Raw genomic sequence first — 16,957 nt, 5'->3', positions numbered from 1 at the left:
GAGCTCTGGAATAGGGTTCCTAGGGAGCTTGTGGAATATCTCCATCATTGGAAGTTCATAAGAACTGGTTGAACAAATACCTGTCAGGGATGATCTAGGTTTACTTGGTTCTGCCTCAGTGTAGGGGGCTGGACTTGATGACTTCTCGAGGTCCCTTACAGCCCTGTGATTCTAGATTATCACAGCAAAATGTTCATCCTAAATCTCCATTTAGTCTTCATTGGGAAAAAAATAAGTTTTGGGGTATTGTTCAGATGGATTCAGGTGGCCATGAGTCAGGTTATAGTTTCAACTCATTTTGATGTAGAACCAAATTTTCTATTAACCAGATTTCTTGATGATTCCAGAATCTTTCCTATCAAGTTTCCAAAATTCCCATAAAATATTTTCTGAGTTTTATGATGCTCAGTTTCTAAAGCACTATGCATAGGGTTGTAAATTTACAATAGTACTGTAATATAATTCTCAGGAGGTTTGGATTTGCATTTGATTTCTTTTACATTTAACCCTTAGAGCAGAGACCCTACCTATATAACATATAACTTGCCTATTATTTAATTGTTCACATACAAAACTATCTTTAAAAGACTATTAAAACTGTGACATACATTCACAATTCCACAGTGTTTTAAAGAGCAATTAAAATGGCCTTAACAATGCCTATGTATAGAAGATGTATAATACTATTTGTATTCTAAGGCTGGGATTTTCAAAGGTGCCTAGAATCATACAATATCAGGGTTGGAAGGGACCTCAGGAGGTCATCTAGTCCAACCCCCCTGCTCAAAGCAGGATCAATCCCCAAATTTTTATCCCTGTTCCCTAAACAGCCCCCTCAAGGACTGAATTCACAACCGTGGGTTTAGTAAGCCAATGCTCAAACCACTGAGCTATCCTTCTGCCTAGGGAAGTTAAGCACCCAACTCCTGTTTATGCCATTGAAAATCCCAGCCTAAATGTATGTTTTATCATTTTTGTCTTAAGATCCTAAGAATGTTCTTACTGGAGGAGGAAAAGGGGAAGGGATATTATGCAAAGAAGTGGTAACACACTTCCTGCTCCCAACCACCATTTTTTTTTTTTGTCTTTTCCCCAACTATTTTCCTTTTTTCAAATGGCAATGGTGCAACATGGCATACAAGCCTATATCCCCCATCCCACTGTCACCAATAGATCCTATGGGTAAACCAGGAACCCTCAAGCGACTGTAAATGAATCAAGTCCCTCATTGCATTCATACACTAGGGACTGAGTTGACTTTCTGTACTGATGGTATGCACAGTAAACAATTTGTAAATATTGATTTAGTGGCTATAGTACCAGCAATTTGTTTTTAAATAGCAGACCAAGCAAACACCACCAAGAACACAAAATCCTGCATCACACCCCACTAAAATAAAAAGATTGGCTTGAAATTAAATAATGTTTAGGTTCTTTTTATTTGCCTTCTGTTGTTTGAGCCACAAGAGGTTGTGGTTTTGATCCTTTCTCCAAAACATGAGGGTTAGAAAAGTACTTCTTTTTTTTTTAATCATGAAAGCTGAGCTTCTCGTGTAATAGCATTGACTCCAGGAGCTGGCAACAAATATTGTGAGACTAGTGATAAATTCGCAGGAGCTGGCAAAATTAGAATAAGCAAAGACACCAGGCAAGCTTTCACAGTGATCACCTGCTAAATAATAGGTTTTGATATCAACAAACCTTACCAAGGAAGTCTAAAAGGATGTCAGGAACCAATTTGTTTGCTTAGTTCAGACAAACAAAAATTGTTCTGAGAAAAGTTATCCAAACATTGACAATTTCAGTTTAGAAAATATTTCTACCTTTAACTTTTAAGCTAGGGAGAAAGGAAGTTAATAACCGAAGTCCACATCCTGCTTTCACTATCCTGTGGGGATGTAAATGGGATGCTATGGTACACCAGCTTGCATTCCTTCACGTACCTAACGTTGTGCCTTCTGAATGGCCAACATAGTACAGCTCCTTTTGTCCTGTTTTATTCATGGCAAAGTAGAGAACTGCTGGAATGTCATATTTACCCATCTCATCAAAACTACAGAGAGGAAATACAAAAGGCTTACATGCATTAATTACAATAGTCCCAACTACATTAGAATGTGCATTAGTAAATCTCAAGTTTTGTTAGCTAAGTAAAACAGGAACTGTTCAATTATTAAGTCAAACCATTTAGAAGTTTGGGTTCTTTGCCTCACTTCAGAAAGTAAGCCAGCTCTGTCTCCAGAGATCAAGGCAGAAGCATGTCTGCTCAGGAGACCTAAGATTAGTGGGATGTGCCACAGCACAAAGCCCTGGGCCTTTCCCCATGCCCATGAGGAGCTACAGACAGGAAAACCCTTCAGTCTCATAGCAGTTCTGATACTTGGACTCTGAATAGGTGTTTTTTCCCCTCATTTGCTGCATTGCCATTGGTTGCCCATGCCACTTTATCCTGACTCTCTCCTATCACTGCAGCCCTTCAGCTGCCCAATCTCACTATCACTGTCCAGTATGCTTATCTTTCTTTTCGTCCTCCTCCCCTAACTCACCTCAGTATCCACCTCCCTTTAACCACACCCTTCCCTTACTCCTTCAATCCCTCCCCACCATTCGTCTCCCACACTTCAGCCCCTGGGCATTTTTATCATCTTGTCCACCCTGCTTATCATTGTAGGCTACCTCCCACCCCTTGGGTCACTACAATCTGGGCTAGGTATGAACTAATAATGTGAAATGGAAAGACTCTCCTATCCCATTATCTAACCCCCAGCCCAGCCAGTCTCCAAGGAACCAGCCAGTTCCATTTTCGGTAGTTCTCAATAATTCACTCTACCTGAACTCCCAGAACTTCTGTTGGTCAGGTTTAAGTGTCTTGTGTTTTATAGACCAAGTGTTCCCTCTGCTGTTTCCCATCCAAACATCAAAGCCAGCATCTGCTAGCACGAAGCCCAGGCTGTTGTTGTCCAGGTTTGAAATCCAGTGGGTAGCATCTCCTAGGAGTGGATGTTGCAAAAACACTACTGGCTTTTGCCCTGAAAAGGAAGAACATTTTATTAGGGCATGGCAGTAGCTACACAGAGGTGAAGGTTGTGTTACAGCGTTTGCTTTAACAGGTTGTTAAAGACTCATTGAAATGGCAAAAACCAAAACACAGACTAGAAATGGAGCATGACTGGGTTTTTCATGCTGTTTTGATGAAAAGTGAATCGATAGAGAAAGAATAAGAGCTCAACATCACCTCTTTTGGCAATTCCCCACTGGACTGTGCCACTTTTTATACCCCTTTTGCAAGAAATCTAAAGCCCTGGGATCTGCTCTTTGCCCACATTGTTACTCCTCATGTGCGGATTCCAAGAATAGGAGTTATACATCAGTACTTTCTGTCTATGGATATTTTAGAGCTTTTGAATCAGAATGGCAATGTGTGTGTTTGAGTGACTTACAGAGAGGCAACAAAACAAATGCAAGAGCCTCTCCCCAAATCTAGGGGAAAGGTCCTTGAGTGGGGCAAGAGGCGACCTGGGGTTCAAATTTCATCTATTCATAGTAATGTAGAACTGGAAGGGGCCTTGAAAGGTCCTTGAGTCCAGTCCCCTGCCTTCACAGCAAGACCAAGTACCATTCCTGGCAGATTATTTTGCCCCAGATCCCTAAATGGGCCCCTTGAGGATTGAACTCACTACCCTGGGTTTAGCAGGTTAATGCTCAAACCACTGAGCTATTCCTCCTCCCCCCAAGTGTGGGCAAAATTCCTGTGTGTCACTGGGTGGCTGGCTCCTATAAATGAGCTATGCTGGAACTTCTGGTTACAGAGCAATTTCATGTTGTTTGTGTAATAAACCAGCTCCCAGGAGGTGCTATTGAGGCAAGAGAGCCTGTCATGGAGTTCTTGGGGTATCTGAAAGGAGAAAGTGAGGCAGGCTGACCTGGATTGCTGAAGGGCACACGAGGTAGGGCTGCCCTTTCACACTATGCCACAAATCCCAAATTAGAAGACTGTTAGGAAGGAGTCTAGAGATCTAGAACCCAGATCTCTAATTAACGTGACAAACCCAACTACATCACACTGTCACTCAGAGTGACTAAACCAGTTTGGATTATCTTTTCGCCAACTTCTGTAAACCTCAGACCTTTCCCCAAAGCCAGGGATAGAACACAGGAGGCTACTGCTGACTAGTAAATAGTTATGTAAATCATTGGGAAAGTGTGTGTCAAGTCCTCCTCCACTGGCTGGTCTCCAAAAGGTGGGGCAGTTACTGCTGGAGCTCAACAGTAAAGGTGTAAAATAGGGATTGGAAGGCCTAGCCCTTCAGACCCTGCTGCTGATCTATGTGGGAGGATGGCATTGTTGCATGTAAATCACACAGCGAAAAGATCTCTTTAAAATAGATCTTTGTACTGGAAAATGTGAGTAATCTGTAAATTAAAGCGTGACTCACCAACTGAAATGTGTATGTTGTCACACACTTTGCTTGTGCAACCCATTGCTCAGAGTGTCCTCTGTGACTCTCTGGACCCAATCCATAGAGCAGTGGTCACCAACCTGTCGATTGCGATCTCCGACGGCACAGCGGGGCTGCCACTAAGGCAAGCTCTATGCCTGCCCGGGCCCCACACTGCTCCTGGAAGCAGCTAGCACAGACCTGGGGGCATGGGTTTCCCTCCGCGCGCTGCTCCTACCTGCAAGCATCGCGCCCGCAGCTCCCATTGGCCAGGAACGAGGAGCTGTGGCCAATGGGAGCTGGGGGGGGCAGTGCTTGCAAAGAGGGGCAGCATGTGGAGTCAGGTGCTGCCCGCACCCAGCCCCCCCAAGGGCCGCAGGGGCACGTTGGCCCCTTCCAGGAGTGGCATGGGGCTGGCATAGGCTGGGAGCCTGCCTTAGCAGCAGTCATGCAGCACCACCAACCAGGAGCCACCAGAGGTAAGTGCTGCCCAGCAGGAGGCTGCACCCCAAACCCCAGCCCTGAGCCTCCTCTCCAGAGCCAGCACCCTGAACCCCCTCCTGCACCCCAAGCCCCAGCCCTGAACCCCCTCCCAGACCCAGCACTCCACCCCCTCCTGCACCCCAACATTCTGCCCCAGCCCGGAGCCCCCTTCTGCACCCAAACTTCTTTCCAGAGCTTGCACCCCTCACCCCCTCCTGCATCCCAACCCTCTGCCCGAGGCTCTACCCAAAGCTCCCTCTCACACTGTGAACCCCTGGGCCCCAGCCCAAAGCCCATACACCCTACCCCAGCCTGGTGAAAGTGAGTGAGGGTGGGGGAGAGCGAGTGATGGCGGGTCGGGGATGGAGTGAGTGGGTCAGGACTTTGGGGAAAGGGCAGAGTAGATCCTAGGTTGCCTTTAAATTCAAAAAGTAATCTCGGGCATAAAAAGGTTGGAGACCACTGCCATAGAGAATGCAAGTCTGTGCTAGCTCTCAGCTTTACTCTTTAGTACAAGCTAAAGACTCATGCTTTTAGGTCATCAGTTCTATTGCAAGTGCTGGTCAAGATGGTGTCTATATCCCTTTTTAGCATGTTTGAAGGTTGAAAAATATGCTTTGTGGTGGCAAAGAAATGAGCAGACCCGCTGCTGCAGCTACTTGTGGCTGTGTCCAATTTCCGGAAGTCCAAGAGAGATTATGGAGTATTTTGGGAATTGAGTGATGAGAGAGACTTCTTCACTGAGGCTCCTTCCAGCTGACAGGTTATTTCATCACTGCTAAACATGGAGGCTTATTCTTGGTGTACTTATGCTGAGTGACCTTGGCAGCATTCAGGCAGAATAACTTTCCAGTTGGATGGAATGTGTGACTGAACTGCTGATATAAAAGCACACGAGGTGACCATTAAGGTTTTGTGCTTGAGGAAGCTGGGGGATGTTGTAATTTTTGGAATCTGTTGGAGAAGGAAGTGAAAGCCTCATGGAGTGCTGGAGTCTGTTACACACACGGTAGGCAATAGGAAGGTGAAAAGCAATGTATGTGCATTTCCCTTCCTATTTCCATTCTTGAGAAGTTTTCGGTCGAAGGAGTGTGTTCTACTGCAACCTTAACTGCCACTAAACAGAATTTTTGTTTGCAAATTTAACTAGAGCTTAAGTAACCTTAACTGCCACTAAACAGAATTTTAACTAGAGCAAATTTAACTAGAGCTTAAGTAACCTTAACTGCCACTAAACAGAATTTTAACTAGAGCAAATTTAACTAGAGCTTAAGTAACATGGCAGGTGTTACCTGGTGATGCTGACTCTTGGCTAGACATGCAGTGTTGTTTTTAGTTTTGGTTATGTATAATTTTTGTGTCGCAACTAGAGCTAGTCAAAAACCGGAATTTCCATTCCGTGCAAAATTCTGAACAAATTTCATTCTATTTCAGAACGAAAAAACAGAATTTCCAAATCTTCTGAAAGTAAATCTGAAAAAAAAATGTTTTAAAGTAATCCAGATATTTTTGAAAGAAATTGAGCTTGCAAGCCCAATCTCCAAGACTCTTGGCTCAGCCATGGCTCTCAGGGCTTCTAGGCTCCCTAGTCCTCCCTAGTCTTGCTTGGGCTTCCACGCTCCCAACTCCACAGCAGAGAACCTGAAAGATCTGAGAGCCTCCACCTCCATGGCAAGGAACCAGGGCTCCCAAGTTTCCAATTATGTGGCAGGGAGCCTGAAAGCCCTGGGATATTCCACATAGCCAGAATGACCCAGAGCCATGGAACCTGGACAACCAGGCTCTCCAGAAGCTCACCACATGAATCCAGTACAGTTTGCCGTAATTGAAAACCATGAAACATGCAGCTGCATATACTCGAGTGCAAATTAGGGGACTGTTTTTAGAAACTTGGCCCACCAACCCTTCCTTACTTCATACAAGTAAATCATACCTGTGTTCCCACGGTTCTTCCCACCAGGAATTCTGTTAAGGCTAAGGATATATCCATCTTCTGTTGTAACCTCATATTCCTCACTGGGGTATCCATGGTACCTGATAATTTCAGTCTGCAGGGAGCCAAATAAAGGCTTGTTTATATATATATCCATTTTTCACATCGTGTGCACTGAGGTCTCTTGGAGGAAACATTGGTCCCAATCCACATGTCCACTCGAGCTGTTGCTCAACACAGAAGGGACAGGGAGAAAGTGCCACCTTTTTGCTCTTCCAGTTCTCAGGGCTGCTGGGGACTAGTTAATTTCCCCAGGGTTCTAATTATGCTAGCTGGTAACGGCCCAAAAACGATCACTGAAGCACAGCAAAGCTTGGAGCCCTCCCTTTAACCGTGGGGGAAAGAGATGGCAAGGAAGGGCTGTTGATGCAATATGCCGTAACACCACAATAGAAGGGCACCTGTGATTCACCTGGGTAGTGCAGCCTCTACATCAGTGGTCACCAACCGATCGATCGCAATCGCCTGGTCGATCCAAGAGAATCTCCCAGTCGATCACGATCTCCGGTGGTACAGCGGGGCTGCTGCTAAAGCAGACTCCCTGTCTGCTCTGGCCCCACACTGATCCTGGAAGTGGCCAGAGTGGCCCTACAGCCCCGGGGACAGGGTGGTGGGGGCAGGAGTCTCCCTCCGTGCGCTGCTCCTGCCTGCAAGCATTGCCCCCACAGCTCCCATTGGCCGGAAACGGGGAGCTGTGGCCAATGGGAGCTGGGGGGGGGGTGTCAGTGCTTGCAGAGAGGGGCAGCGTGCAGAGCCACATGCCACCCGCCCCGTCCCCCCAGGGCCGCAGGGATGCATTGGCCCCTTCTGGGAGCGGCGTGGGACTGGGGTAGGCAGGGAGCCTGCCTTAGCAGCAGCCACGCTGCACCACCAACCGGGAGCCACCAGAGGTAAGTGCTGCCTGGCAGGAGGCCGCATCCCAACCCCCAGCCCTGAGCCCCCTCCCTGAGCACCCCAAACCCCCTCCTGCAACCCAAGCCCCAGGCCTGAGCCCCCTCCTGGAGCCAGGACCCTGTACCCCCTCCTGCACCCCAACACTCTGCCCCAGCCCAGAGCCCCCTCCTGCACCCAAACTCCTTCCCAGAGCTGCACCCCTCACCCCCTCTTGCACCTCAGCCCCCTGCCCCAGGCTCAGCCCAGAGCCCCCTCCCATACTGCAAACCCATCAGCCACAGCCCAGAGCCCACACCCCCTCCCGAACCCCAACCCCCTACCCCAGCCCGGTGAAAGTGAGTGGTGGGGAGGAGAGCGAGTGACGGAGAGAGGGGGGGATGATGGAGTGGGTGGGGCGGGGCTTTGGGGAAGGGGGGACCTCAGGGAAGAGGCGGGGTAGATCCTGGCTTGCCCTTAAATTCAAAAAGTGATCTTGGGCGTAAAAAATTGGAGACCACTGCTCTAGACTACATAGAGTCAGATTTCAATGCTGCATCCCTAAAAATTACGAAGAATTACAATCCGTTCTACACTTAATATCTAGGATTAGACCATCAGTTAAATTCAAACATTGAAATCAAGAAAATATTGATTATATGTATCTACTGTATTTTAGGTTTTTCAGGAGTAGTCATCACCGTAGCGCTGGTATCTAAGTACTAAATGGATTAGGGAGTTGGCTAAGGATTAAACGATACAGCTGGTTGAATAGAATTGGATTAATATGTTCTTTTCTGATTAATTTCACCCTTTTGGACATCTGAATAGTTGAATCCTTTTTGTGGTATTTGCTCAGCGCCAGAGATGGTCCAATACTAGTCTCTAATATATTTCGATTATTTATGAAATTGGTCAAGTGATATATTCACCAGATACTTTTTTCTACTATTTGCTGAATATTCAATAGATACAGTCAATCTATTAGCTGAAATGCTTTTCAGTACCGGGCTTATTTTCAAACAATGCCATGTTAGCTGGATTTGGAAAAGAGCCAAGAAAATGTATAGTAAAAAAAAGTGAATAGGGCAATAGCCTGACTCGTAGACAATTCATTCCCTCTTCATTCATAACCCTCTTGAAAAATGAGAGAAGATCAGTTTCCCTGGATGCTGGGAAGCAACGTCCTACTTTTAAAATGAGACAAGCAGCACAACATGGATATATTTGTCTTTTATACAAGCTTTCTATATAGCTTTAGGAGCTTAGTGTTAAAGACGCTCCCTTAATGCTACAGTGCATAATCATACTTTTGCAAGAAATGCATGGGCTTTTAACTTGAAAAATAATGTAACAACTTACTCATAAAACTGTCCCCTTTAACCTGGAACAATTTAAAAATGATCCAGACAGCAGGTTTGTAGTTGAAGGTAGCCTGTATTGTCAGAACCCAGTTTTTGAGGGAAGATATTGAACTTCCTAGATGCTGTAGTGAGCATCCATGTTGTTACAGGGGAAGGGTTTAATTTATTTTAGATTGGAAAATAGTCTCCACTGGGGATCTGGCTGTCTGGCAGTCAAAATCCCCAAGGCCAAGTATGTAGGTCCTGAAATCCTTTCCTGTCCCAGTGTACCAGGCATCTCCTCTCATTCAAATCCCTTCTCAGCCCCCTGCAATTCCCACAAATACCAACCCTTGTCAGAGGAAGCTATCATCACCAGCAGGACCGGCTTTAGGACCTGCGGGGCCCGATTTGAATACCTTGCGGCAGTCCGGGTCTTCGGCAGCACTTCGGCGGCGGAGGTTCCTTCACTCGGCTCCAGGTCTTCTGTGGCACTGAAGGACCCCCCCGCTGCTGAAATGCCACTGAAGACCCGGAGCGGACCGCCGCTGGGTGAGTAAAAAAAAATTAAAAAGGCACCTAAGGTGCGGGGCCCTCTTAGGCGCAGGTGTGGGGCCCTCTTAGGTGCAGGGCCCGATTCCGGGGAATCAGCCTAAAGCCAGCTCTGATCACCACAGTATTAACACCCTCTAAATAACTCTGACGGTGGCTTACAGCAGCATATATTTGTTCATATACATGGAGAGCCTCCCACTGATTTCAGTAGGAACTGGATCAGGCCTTAAGCGCACTGCTCATAGACAATGTGAATCAGTGGCAGAGCTGGGTACAGAATTCAGGAGTCTTGACTCCCAGTGCCCTAAAGCAACTATTTACCTGTCTTTTCAGCCAAAGGTGAGGTGGTAGCAGCACCAATCTAACATGCTGTCTTATTATGTGATTTTATGCAAGGTACATCTACTGGACACATGACCATAGTTTGTATTCATTGTGAACTGGACTCGAATAAAATTAATTTGGCACGCAGACCATTATCAGTGATGTTGTATTACACTGGTCTACAATTTTTGAGAAGTCGTCTGCTTCAGAGATAAAATGTGCTATTTATTATGTATTTTGATGTGCTGAATTCAAATATGACAATTAAAACAACTGATTGGCTACTGTTTCTAAGATATTTAAGTTTTTACATTTTATGTCTATGTATATTGTGTAGATAGTAGAGTTTTAATCATAAATTGTAAACCTAGGTCTTTTCATGTGTTTATGGTTGCTTTACATGATAATATTTCACCTGTCCTGTTTATGTAACACTTTAAAAATCAGCAAAAGGGTTATATAAATAAAATTGATTCTGAAACAAAAGGCAAAAACTATTCTGTACATAGTTTAGTCCTATTCAGTGTCTACTCAGCGCTTCTTGGCTTGTCTCTTGTATTCATTAAATGGAGCATCTCTTGCCACTATCCAGCAATAGTCTGCAAGCATTGATGGGCTCCATTTGCCCTGATAGCGTTTCTCCATTGTTGCAATGTCCTGGTGAAATCGCTCACCGTGCTCGTCACTCACTGCTCCGCAGTTCGGTGGAAAAAAAATCTAGATGAGAGTGCAAAAAATGTATCTTTAGTGACATGTTGCCACCAAAGGTTTTGTATGCCTTGAGGAGGTTTTCCACCAACAACCTGTAGTTGTCTGCCTTGTTGTTTCCGAGAAAATTTATTGCCACTAACTGGAAGGCTTTCCATGCCGCCTTTTCCTTGCCATGCAGTGCATAGTCAAATGCATCATCTCGAAGAAGTTCACGAATCTGAGGACCAACAAAGACACCTTCCTTTATCTTAGCTTCACTTAACCTTGGAAATTTTCCATGGAGGTACTTGAAAGCTGCTTGTGTTTTGTCAATGGCCTTGACAAAGTTCTTCATCAGACCCAGCTTGATGTGTAAGGGTGGTAACAAAATCTTCCTTGATTCAACAAGTGGTGGATGCTGAACACTTTTCCTCCCAGGCTCCAATGACTGTCGGAGTGGCCAATCTTTCTTGATGTAGTGGGAATCTCTTGCACGACTATCCCATTTGCAGAGAAAACAGCAGTACTTTGTGTATCCAGTCTGCAGACCAAGCAAGAGAGCAACAACCTTTAAATCGCCACAAAGCTGCCACGGATGTTGGTCCTAGTTTATGCACCTCAAAAGTTGTTTCATGTTTTCATAGGTTTCCTTCATATGGACTGCATAACCAACTGGAATTTGTGGCAAAACATTGCCATTATGCAGTAAAACAGCTTTAAGACTCGTCTTCGGTGAATCAATGAACAGTCTCCACTCATCTGGATCGTGAATGATGTTGAGGCCTGCCATCACACCATCGATGTTGTTGCAGGCTACAAGATCACCTTCCATGAAGAAGAATGGGACAAGATCCTTTTGACGGTCACGGAACATGGAAACCCTAACATCACCTGCCAGGAGATTCCACTGCTGTAGTCTGGAGCCCAACAGCTCTGCCTTACTCTTGGATAGTTCCAAATCCCTGACAAGGTCATTCAGTTCACCTTGTGTTATGAGGTGTGGATCAGAAGAAGAGGATGGGAGCAAATGTAGGTCCTGTGCCATTGATGGTTCAGGACCAGAAGTTTCATCCTCTTCCTCGTCTGACTCAAGTGAGAATGATTCTGGTGCATCAGGAACCAGCAGTCCTTCTCCGTGGGGTACTGGGCGTATAGCTGATGGAATGTTTGGATAATGCACAGTCCACTTTTTCTTCTTTGACACACCTTTCCCAACTGGAGGCACCATGCAGAAGTAACAATTGCTGGTATGATCTATTGGCTCTCTCCAAATCATTGACATTGCAAAAGGCATAGATTTCCTTTTCCTGTTCAACCACTGGCGAAGATTTGTTGCACAAGCGTTGCAGCATATGTGTGGGGCCCACCTCTTGTCCTGATCTCCAATTTTGCAGCCAAAATAAAGGTGATAGACTTTCTTAACCATAGTGGTTATACTGTGCTTTTGTGATGCAAAAGTCACTTCACCACAAACATAGCAGAAGTTATCTGCACTGTTCACACAAGTACAAGGCATCTCTGCTCACTTTGGCTAAACAGAAATGTGTCCCTTTGCAAAATCAAACACTGACAAATAAGAGAGCACGACACTGATTTCTAGAGCTGATATAGGGCAATTTGTTTAGCAGAGTGATGTAAGCTTCGTTATGATTGCATCAACCATGACTTCTAGGAATAACATGATGCAATTCATATCATGTATGACGCAATACCAACTTCAGATTGCATCATTCATTGTTTTGCCTAAAAAGCAAGTACTGTCCAAACCCAGTCATAGATGTATTCATAGATCCAGTCCAAGATGTATTTTAGTCATTTCTGGTTTAAATTGAGATCCCTTCCCTTTATAACTCACTTATCCTCCGCCATTCCCAAGTCAAGGGTCGTATATACTGACCTAATAGCATATCTTGAAAACTAGAGCCAATCAACAATTTTAAGCATCATTTTCGTTCTCAGTGACCCAGAATTAGTAAAGTTTGACTACATTTATTTCAGAAGCATTTTGGCTGTAGAGCAGTGTTAGTAATAATGCAATCCATACTTTAAATAGAGAGAAAATTACATAACTTACAACATTCATAAAGCATTCTGGATCCACAGTAATCTTCTTTAGCATTTCTTCTCCATGTTTAATATTCCATCTTATGAGTTCTTCTGAATATCTAATTCCTTGGAACAAATATGCCAACATAATAAAGAGCTGCATCTTAGGCCTGTGTGAAACAATTCATTTATCGATTAATAGGAATTCTATGAACATACCGTATCTCTCTGCTTTAAAAAAATGGTACTATTTACTTTTATAGCAAGAAAAAAGCCAAGAGTCTGATCTAGAAGTAAATACCCGAGCCCTAACCCAACTTCCTGCCCTGCCCAGTGCAGAATTTGAACAAGTGAAAAAACCTAATTGCCCACTGCTTACCTGTGGGAATGCTCTGAAGGGCTCTGGCCCAGGTAGACAGGGATCCATGCCTCCTGGCCATCTATTGCTCAGCCTCTACCGCCCAGTCCCGCTTAGCTGGGCCTGGCCCTGAGGACAGGACAACATAGGGTGCCTGTTGCCACAAGTGATCCAGCCCTCCCTCCAGCACACTGACTGACTGCAAACATAGGATCAGGTTGGCTGGCCTACCTGCGTCTTTGTCTAGCCCTCCCACCTCCTACTTTGAAAAGGGATGATGGAGTGGGGCCCTCCCCCCCCCCTCTTCTGGCAACTTGCTCTAGCATCACACAGTGGGAGGAGGAGTTGTCCAATAAAGTCCCAAACTGAAATTCTCCTGTGATCCAGGAGGAGTGCATACTGCATGAATGAAGCATAAAGGTTTTGGAATGGTAAAAATCACTTTGCAAAATCGCACTTCTAAGCACTTTCCATCTGATGACCTCAAAGCACCTAACCAAAACCAATGAATTTATACAAACTCCTGTAAGGGAGGCAAGTATTATTATCCCCGTTTTTCGGAGAAACTGAGGCACGTGATAATTAAGTCCCCAGCCGCTGTCTTTTTAAATCAGTGGAAAGACTCCCCTTGAGATGAAGTCTTAAATGATGGGTGCAATGTCACATTGCAGGTCTGTGACAGGGGGGCCATTAATAGAACCCCAGATCTTCACATTTCTAGCTCTGCTTTCAACACCAAGCCATGCTTCTTCCCTTAAATTTTACTTTCCATTTCTCTTATCTGGAAAACAAATGAGTCTCTTTGAAGGGACTCTTAATTGATTGCTGAACAGGCTGTGCATGTAGGTAGTTGTATTTGTGGTACAGAAGAGTTCATAGAGGAATCATCCAACAACTCTGATTTCAACGTGATTCCTTGTTTCACACAGAAATTATGTGTGATGAGTTCTATATGACTTGCGTCCTTTTAGAGAGACAAGGTGGTCCCCCCTGGACTATTATACCTGCCACCCATGAAGGTGGGTGAGGCAATAATATCTTTTATTAGATCAACTTCTGTTGGTGAGAGAGGCAAGCTTTCCAAAAGCCCGCCCTCTTTTAAAAGTGATCTGCCCTCCCCCCAGTTCCGGCGCCTTAGCTGAGTTGCTCCAGCATCAGCACAGCAGGAGGAATCCCATAGCTAGGCTAGCCAGTGAAAACCAGAACCACTTTTCAAACTGATGGGGCCCTTCACCTCCCACACCCCCCTATTGTATAATGCAAAGTACAAAAAGCATCAACATGTTAAACTGAGCAACAGGGGTAGGGCAAGCGAGGGAGCGGGAATGTGGATGAAACTGGAGAGCAGTGAGCAGGAGGCTGAGTGAATGGGGAGCGGGGGACTGCAATGAGTGAATGGCAGGAGGCCAAACACGAGCAGGAAGAGGACAGGAGGCGGAACCCAGGGAGCAAGTGGGATGAGGAGGAAACCCCACACAGAGCAAGCAGGAGGGAGGCTGAGCAGAGACAGGGGGATTCACTGGCTGGGGCCAACCGAGCAGGGAGAGGGTGGAGGAGAAGGAGGAGCAAGCGGGGAAGGGGAGGGAAGGAGGAAGCCTACTTAGCCCACCCAAGGAGCAGGGAGGGGGGACTAGATGGGGTGAGGGGCCAAGCAAGGAGGGAGCCGAGTGGGCAGGAGGGGAAGGAACCCCAAAGCAAGCAGCAGCACAGCAAGCTGGGATCTCTGGAGAGGAGGGTTGGTGGCATTGGTGGTGTGCTGGAGAAAACTGCAGCAGCGGGGAAAGCATGAGTGACTGAAATTTGAGCTCATATATGTTCCATGCAGGTTCAGGGGCAGCTGAGCAGGCTATCTGCTACTCAGCCTGCTCAGCTGTCCCAGAACCTGCATGAACCATAATAAAGAAAAACATGGTAGCCTGGAAGGCAGGGAGGGGAAGAGGCAGGGCCACCAGGGCCCCAGCATTCGGCGACACGTCTGGGGCACCTGTGTGGGAAGGCGATGCCTCCCGTGCCTATTATATGCTCTGCCCATGTGTGAAAGTGAAGAAAGCACTATTTAAAAATGCCAGTAATTATGACTGGTTTCAGAGTACCAGCCGTGTTACTCTGTATCTGCAAAAAGAAGAGGCATACTTGTGGCACCTTAGAGACTAACAAATTTGTTTGAGCATAAGCTTTCCTGGGCTACAGCCCACTTCATCGGATGCAACCAATGGAGTGGGCTGTAGCCCACGAAAGCTTATGCTCAAATAAATTTGTTAGTCTCAAAGGTGCAACAAGTACTCCTGTTCTTTTTGAGTAATTATGACTGTGCCCTTCACAGGGGCCAAGTGACCTCTGATTGTCAAGGTGGTGAGCAGTGACTCCCATTGAAATACTTCTAAATACCCAAGCAGTAGCAATGACCATAAACACCTTTTTCTATCTTCATATAGGCATAGGACTGTGTCCCTTCTTCTCAGAAATGGACTTTCCCCATAGTAATCCATGCCTTTGTCAACTAGAGATTAGACTACTGCAGTGTGCTCTACCCTGGGTTGACTGTGAAGGCCACAGAGAAGCTTTTCTCCTTGTAAGTGGCACAAAGCAATAAGAGCATACAACACCAAGGCTCTGGTCCCCATGCTGCTCCACATACAATAACTGATTCATTTCACTATTCTAGTCTTCATCATCAAAGAACCCATTAGGCTAGGGCCTAGTTATCTGCAGGAATCCTGAATGCTTCCAATATTGGGATCAACAATGACGCTTCGGCTGAAAACACCTGGTGAAGCTTGGGGACTTAGACCAGGATTTGCTTGTTAGAGGGCTTCTGGACGTGGTAATCCCTGACTGCAGACCAGAGTGAATAAAAGTATTGTATAATTCAGTTCACAACATAAGACTCAGTGCTTTGCAGAGTTTTCCTGACTAAATGTAGCTACCAAATGTCCTGATAGCCCTTCTCTCTTTCCTACATAAAGAAGGTCAGAAAATAACTTTATAGAAAATGTGATTTGTCAGTGGGACCAAGGACCCGGACATAACTAAACAGCCATTGTGTTTCTAGTACTTTTTGTATCTGATGCCAACATCAGATGACTGATGACTGGCGCATCGGAGTGATTGGAAGAGTAAGACATAATAAAAAAAGAAAAAGAGCAGCATTTTTTCAGCTGAATAAAGTTTGCAGGCGAAGACATACATAAAATATAATCCTATATGCAATACAATGATACATCGATCATTACAAACTCCTCTCATCAAGGCTTGTTGTGTGTTTCCAGGTTGTTCAGGTCCCCTTTACTGCTTCCCAAAACACTCATTAAAGGCTGGATTGTGGCTTTTATTACATTTTTTTTAAGTGTTACGAAATTTTTCATCAAAAAATTAAAAGAAAACTCAAGATAAGTTTTTGTGTGAATATTTGTGTTTTTGTCCAAAAAATTTATTTTCCATTGAAAGAAGTGTCAACCTGCTCTTGATTCATGTTTTCAAGCTTTTCTCCACAACCATGAAGGGTAGAACATTCCCTTTTGTACACCAAAGATGGGATTCTTATGCAATCTTTTGATTCAAGAAGCAAAACACCAAATATTGCAATACTCATGAGAGCTGGGAACACTTGACAAAGCCACTCCCAGTGGGAAGTCAGTCTAGTAAGATATGGAGTGGGCTTGGGGAGGAGATGTGCAACACAGTTTCCACATAAGCTAATCTTTAAAAGACACTCTCAGGTGTATCGGGATAACTTTCCGAATGTGCTGAGGCAGCAATATCTTCCTGAGCCACCAAGCAGCTGGACTGGAATAAAAGAGCTGTAAAACAGCAACGGCCCAAGCAAATATCCCAAGCTGCCATGGCACCAGCAAAT

General features: G+C 45.3%; 1 protein-coding gene across 2 annotated transcripts in view; it reads right to left on the bottom strand.

Moving 5' to 3' along the window:
* LOC128840370 (lipase member M-like) overlaps positions 1 to 16,957 on the bottom strand; it is a 40,909-nt gene that overhangs the window by 15,612 nt on the left and 8,340 nt on the right. Inside the window, exons 2-5 of one of the 2 annotated variants that reach the window (XM_054034231.1) lie at positions 12,772 to 12,913; positions 6,856 to 6,970; positions 2,831 to 3,029; positions 1,944 to 2,053 (exon numbers count right to left, since the gene is read on the bottom strand). In XM_054034231.1, coding sequence (XP_053890206.1) covers positions 1,944 to 2,053; positions 2,831 to 3,029; positions 6,856 to 6,970; positions 12,772 to 12,913 — 566 coding nt within the window. The remainder of the gene's footprint in view (positions 1 to 1,943; positions 2,054 to 2,830; positions 3,030 to 6,855; positions 6,971 to 12,771; positions 12,914 to 16,957) is intronic. The other variant, XM_054034233.1, reaches the window with a different exon arrangement.

This window comes from Malaclemys terrapin, chromosome 7 (genome assembly GCF_027887155.1).
Source record: "Malaclemys terrapin pileata isolate rMalTer1 chromosome 7, rMalTer1.hap1, whole genome shotgun sequence".
Classification (NCBI taxonomy): Eukaryota; Metazoa; Chordata; order Testudines; family Emydidae; genus Malaclemys; species Malaclemys terrapin.
The sequence above is the reverse complement of the archived record's forward strand: the minus strand, read 5'-3'. Positions and strand labels throughout refer to the sequence as shown.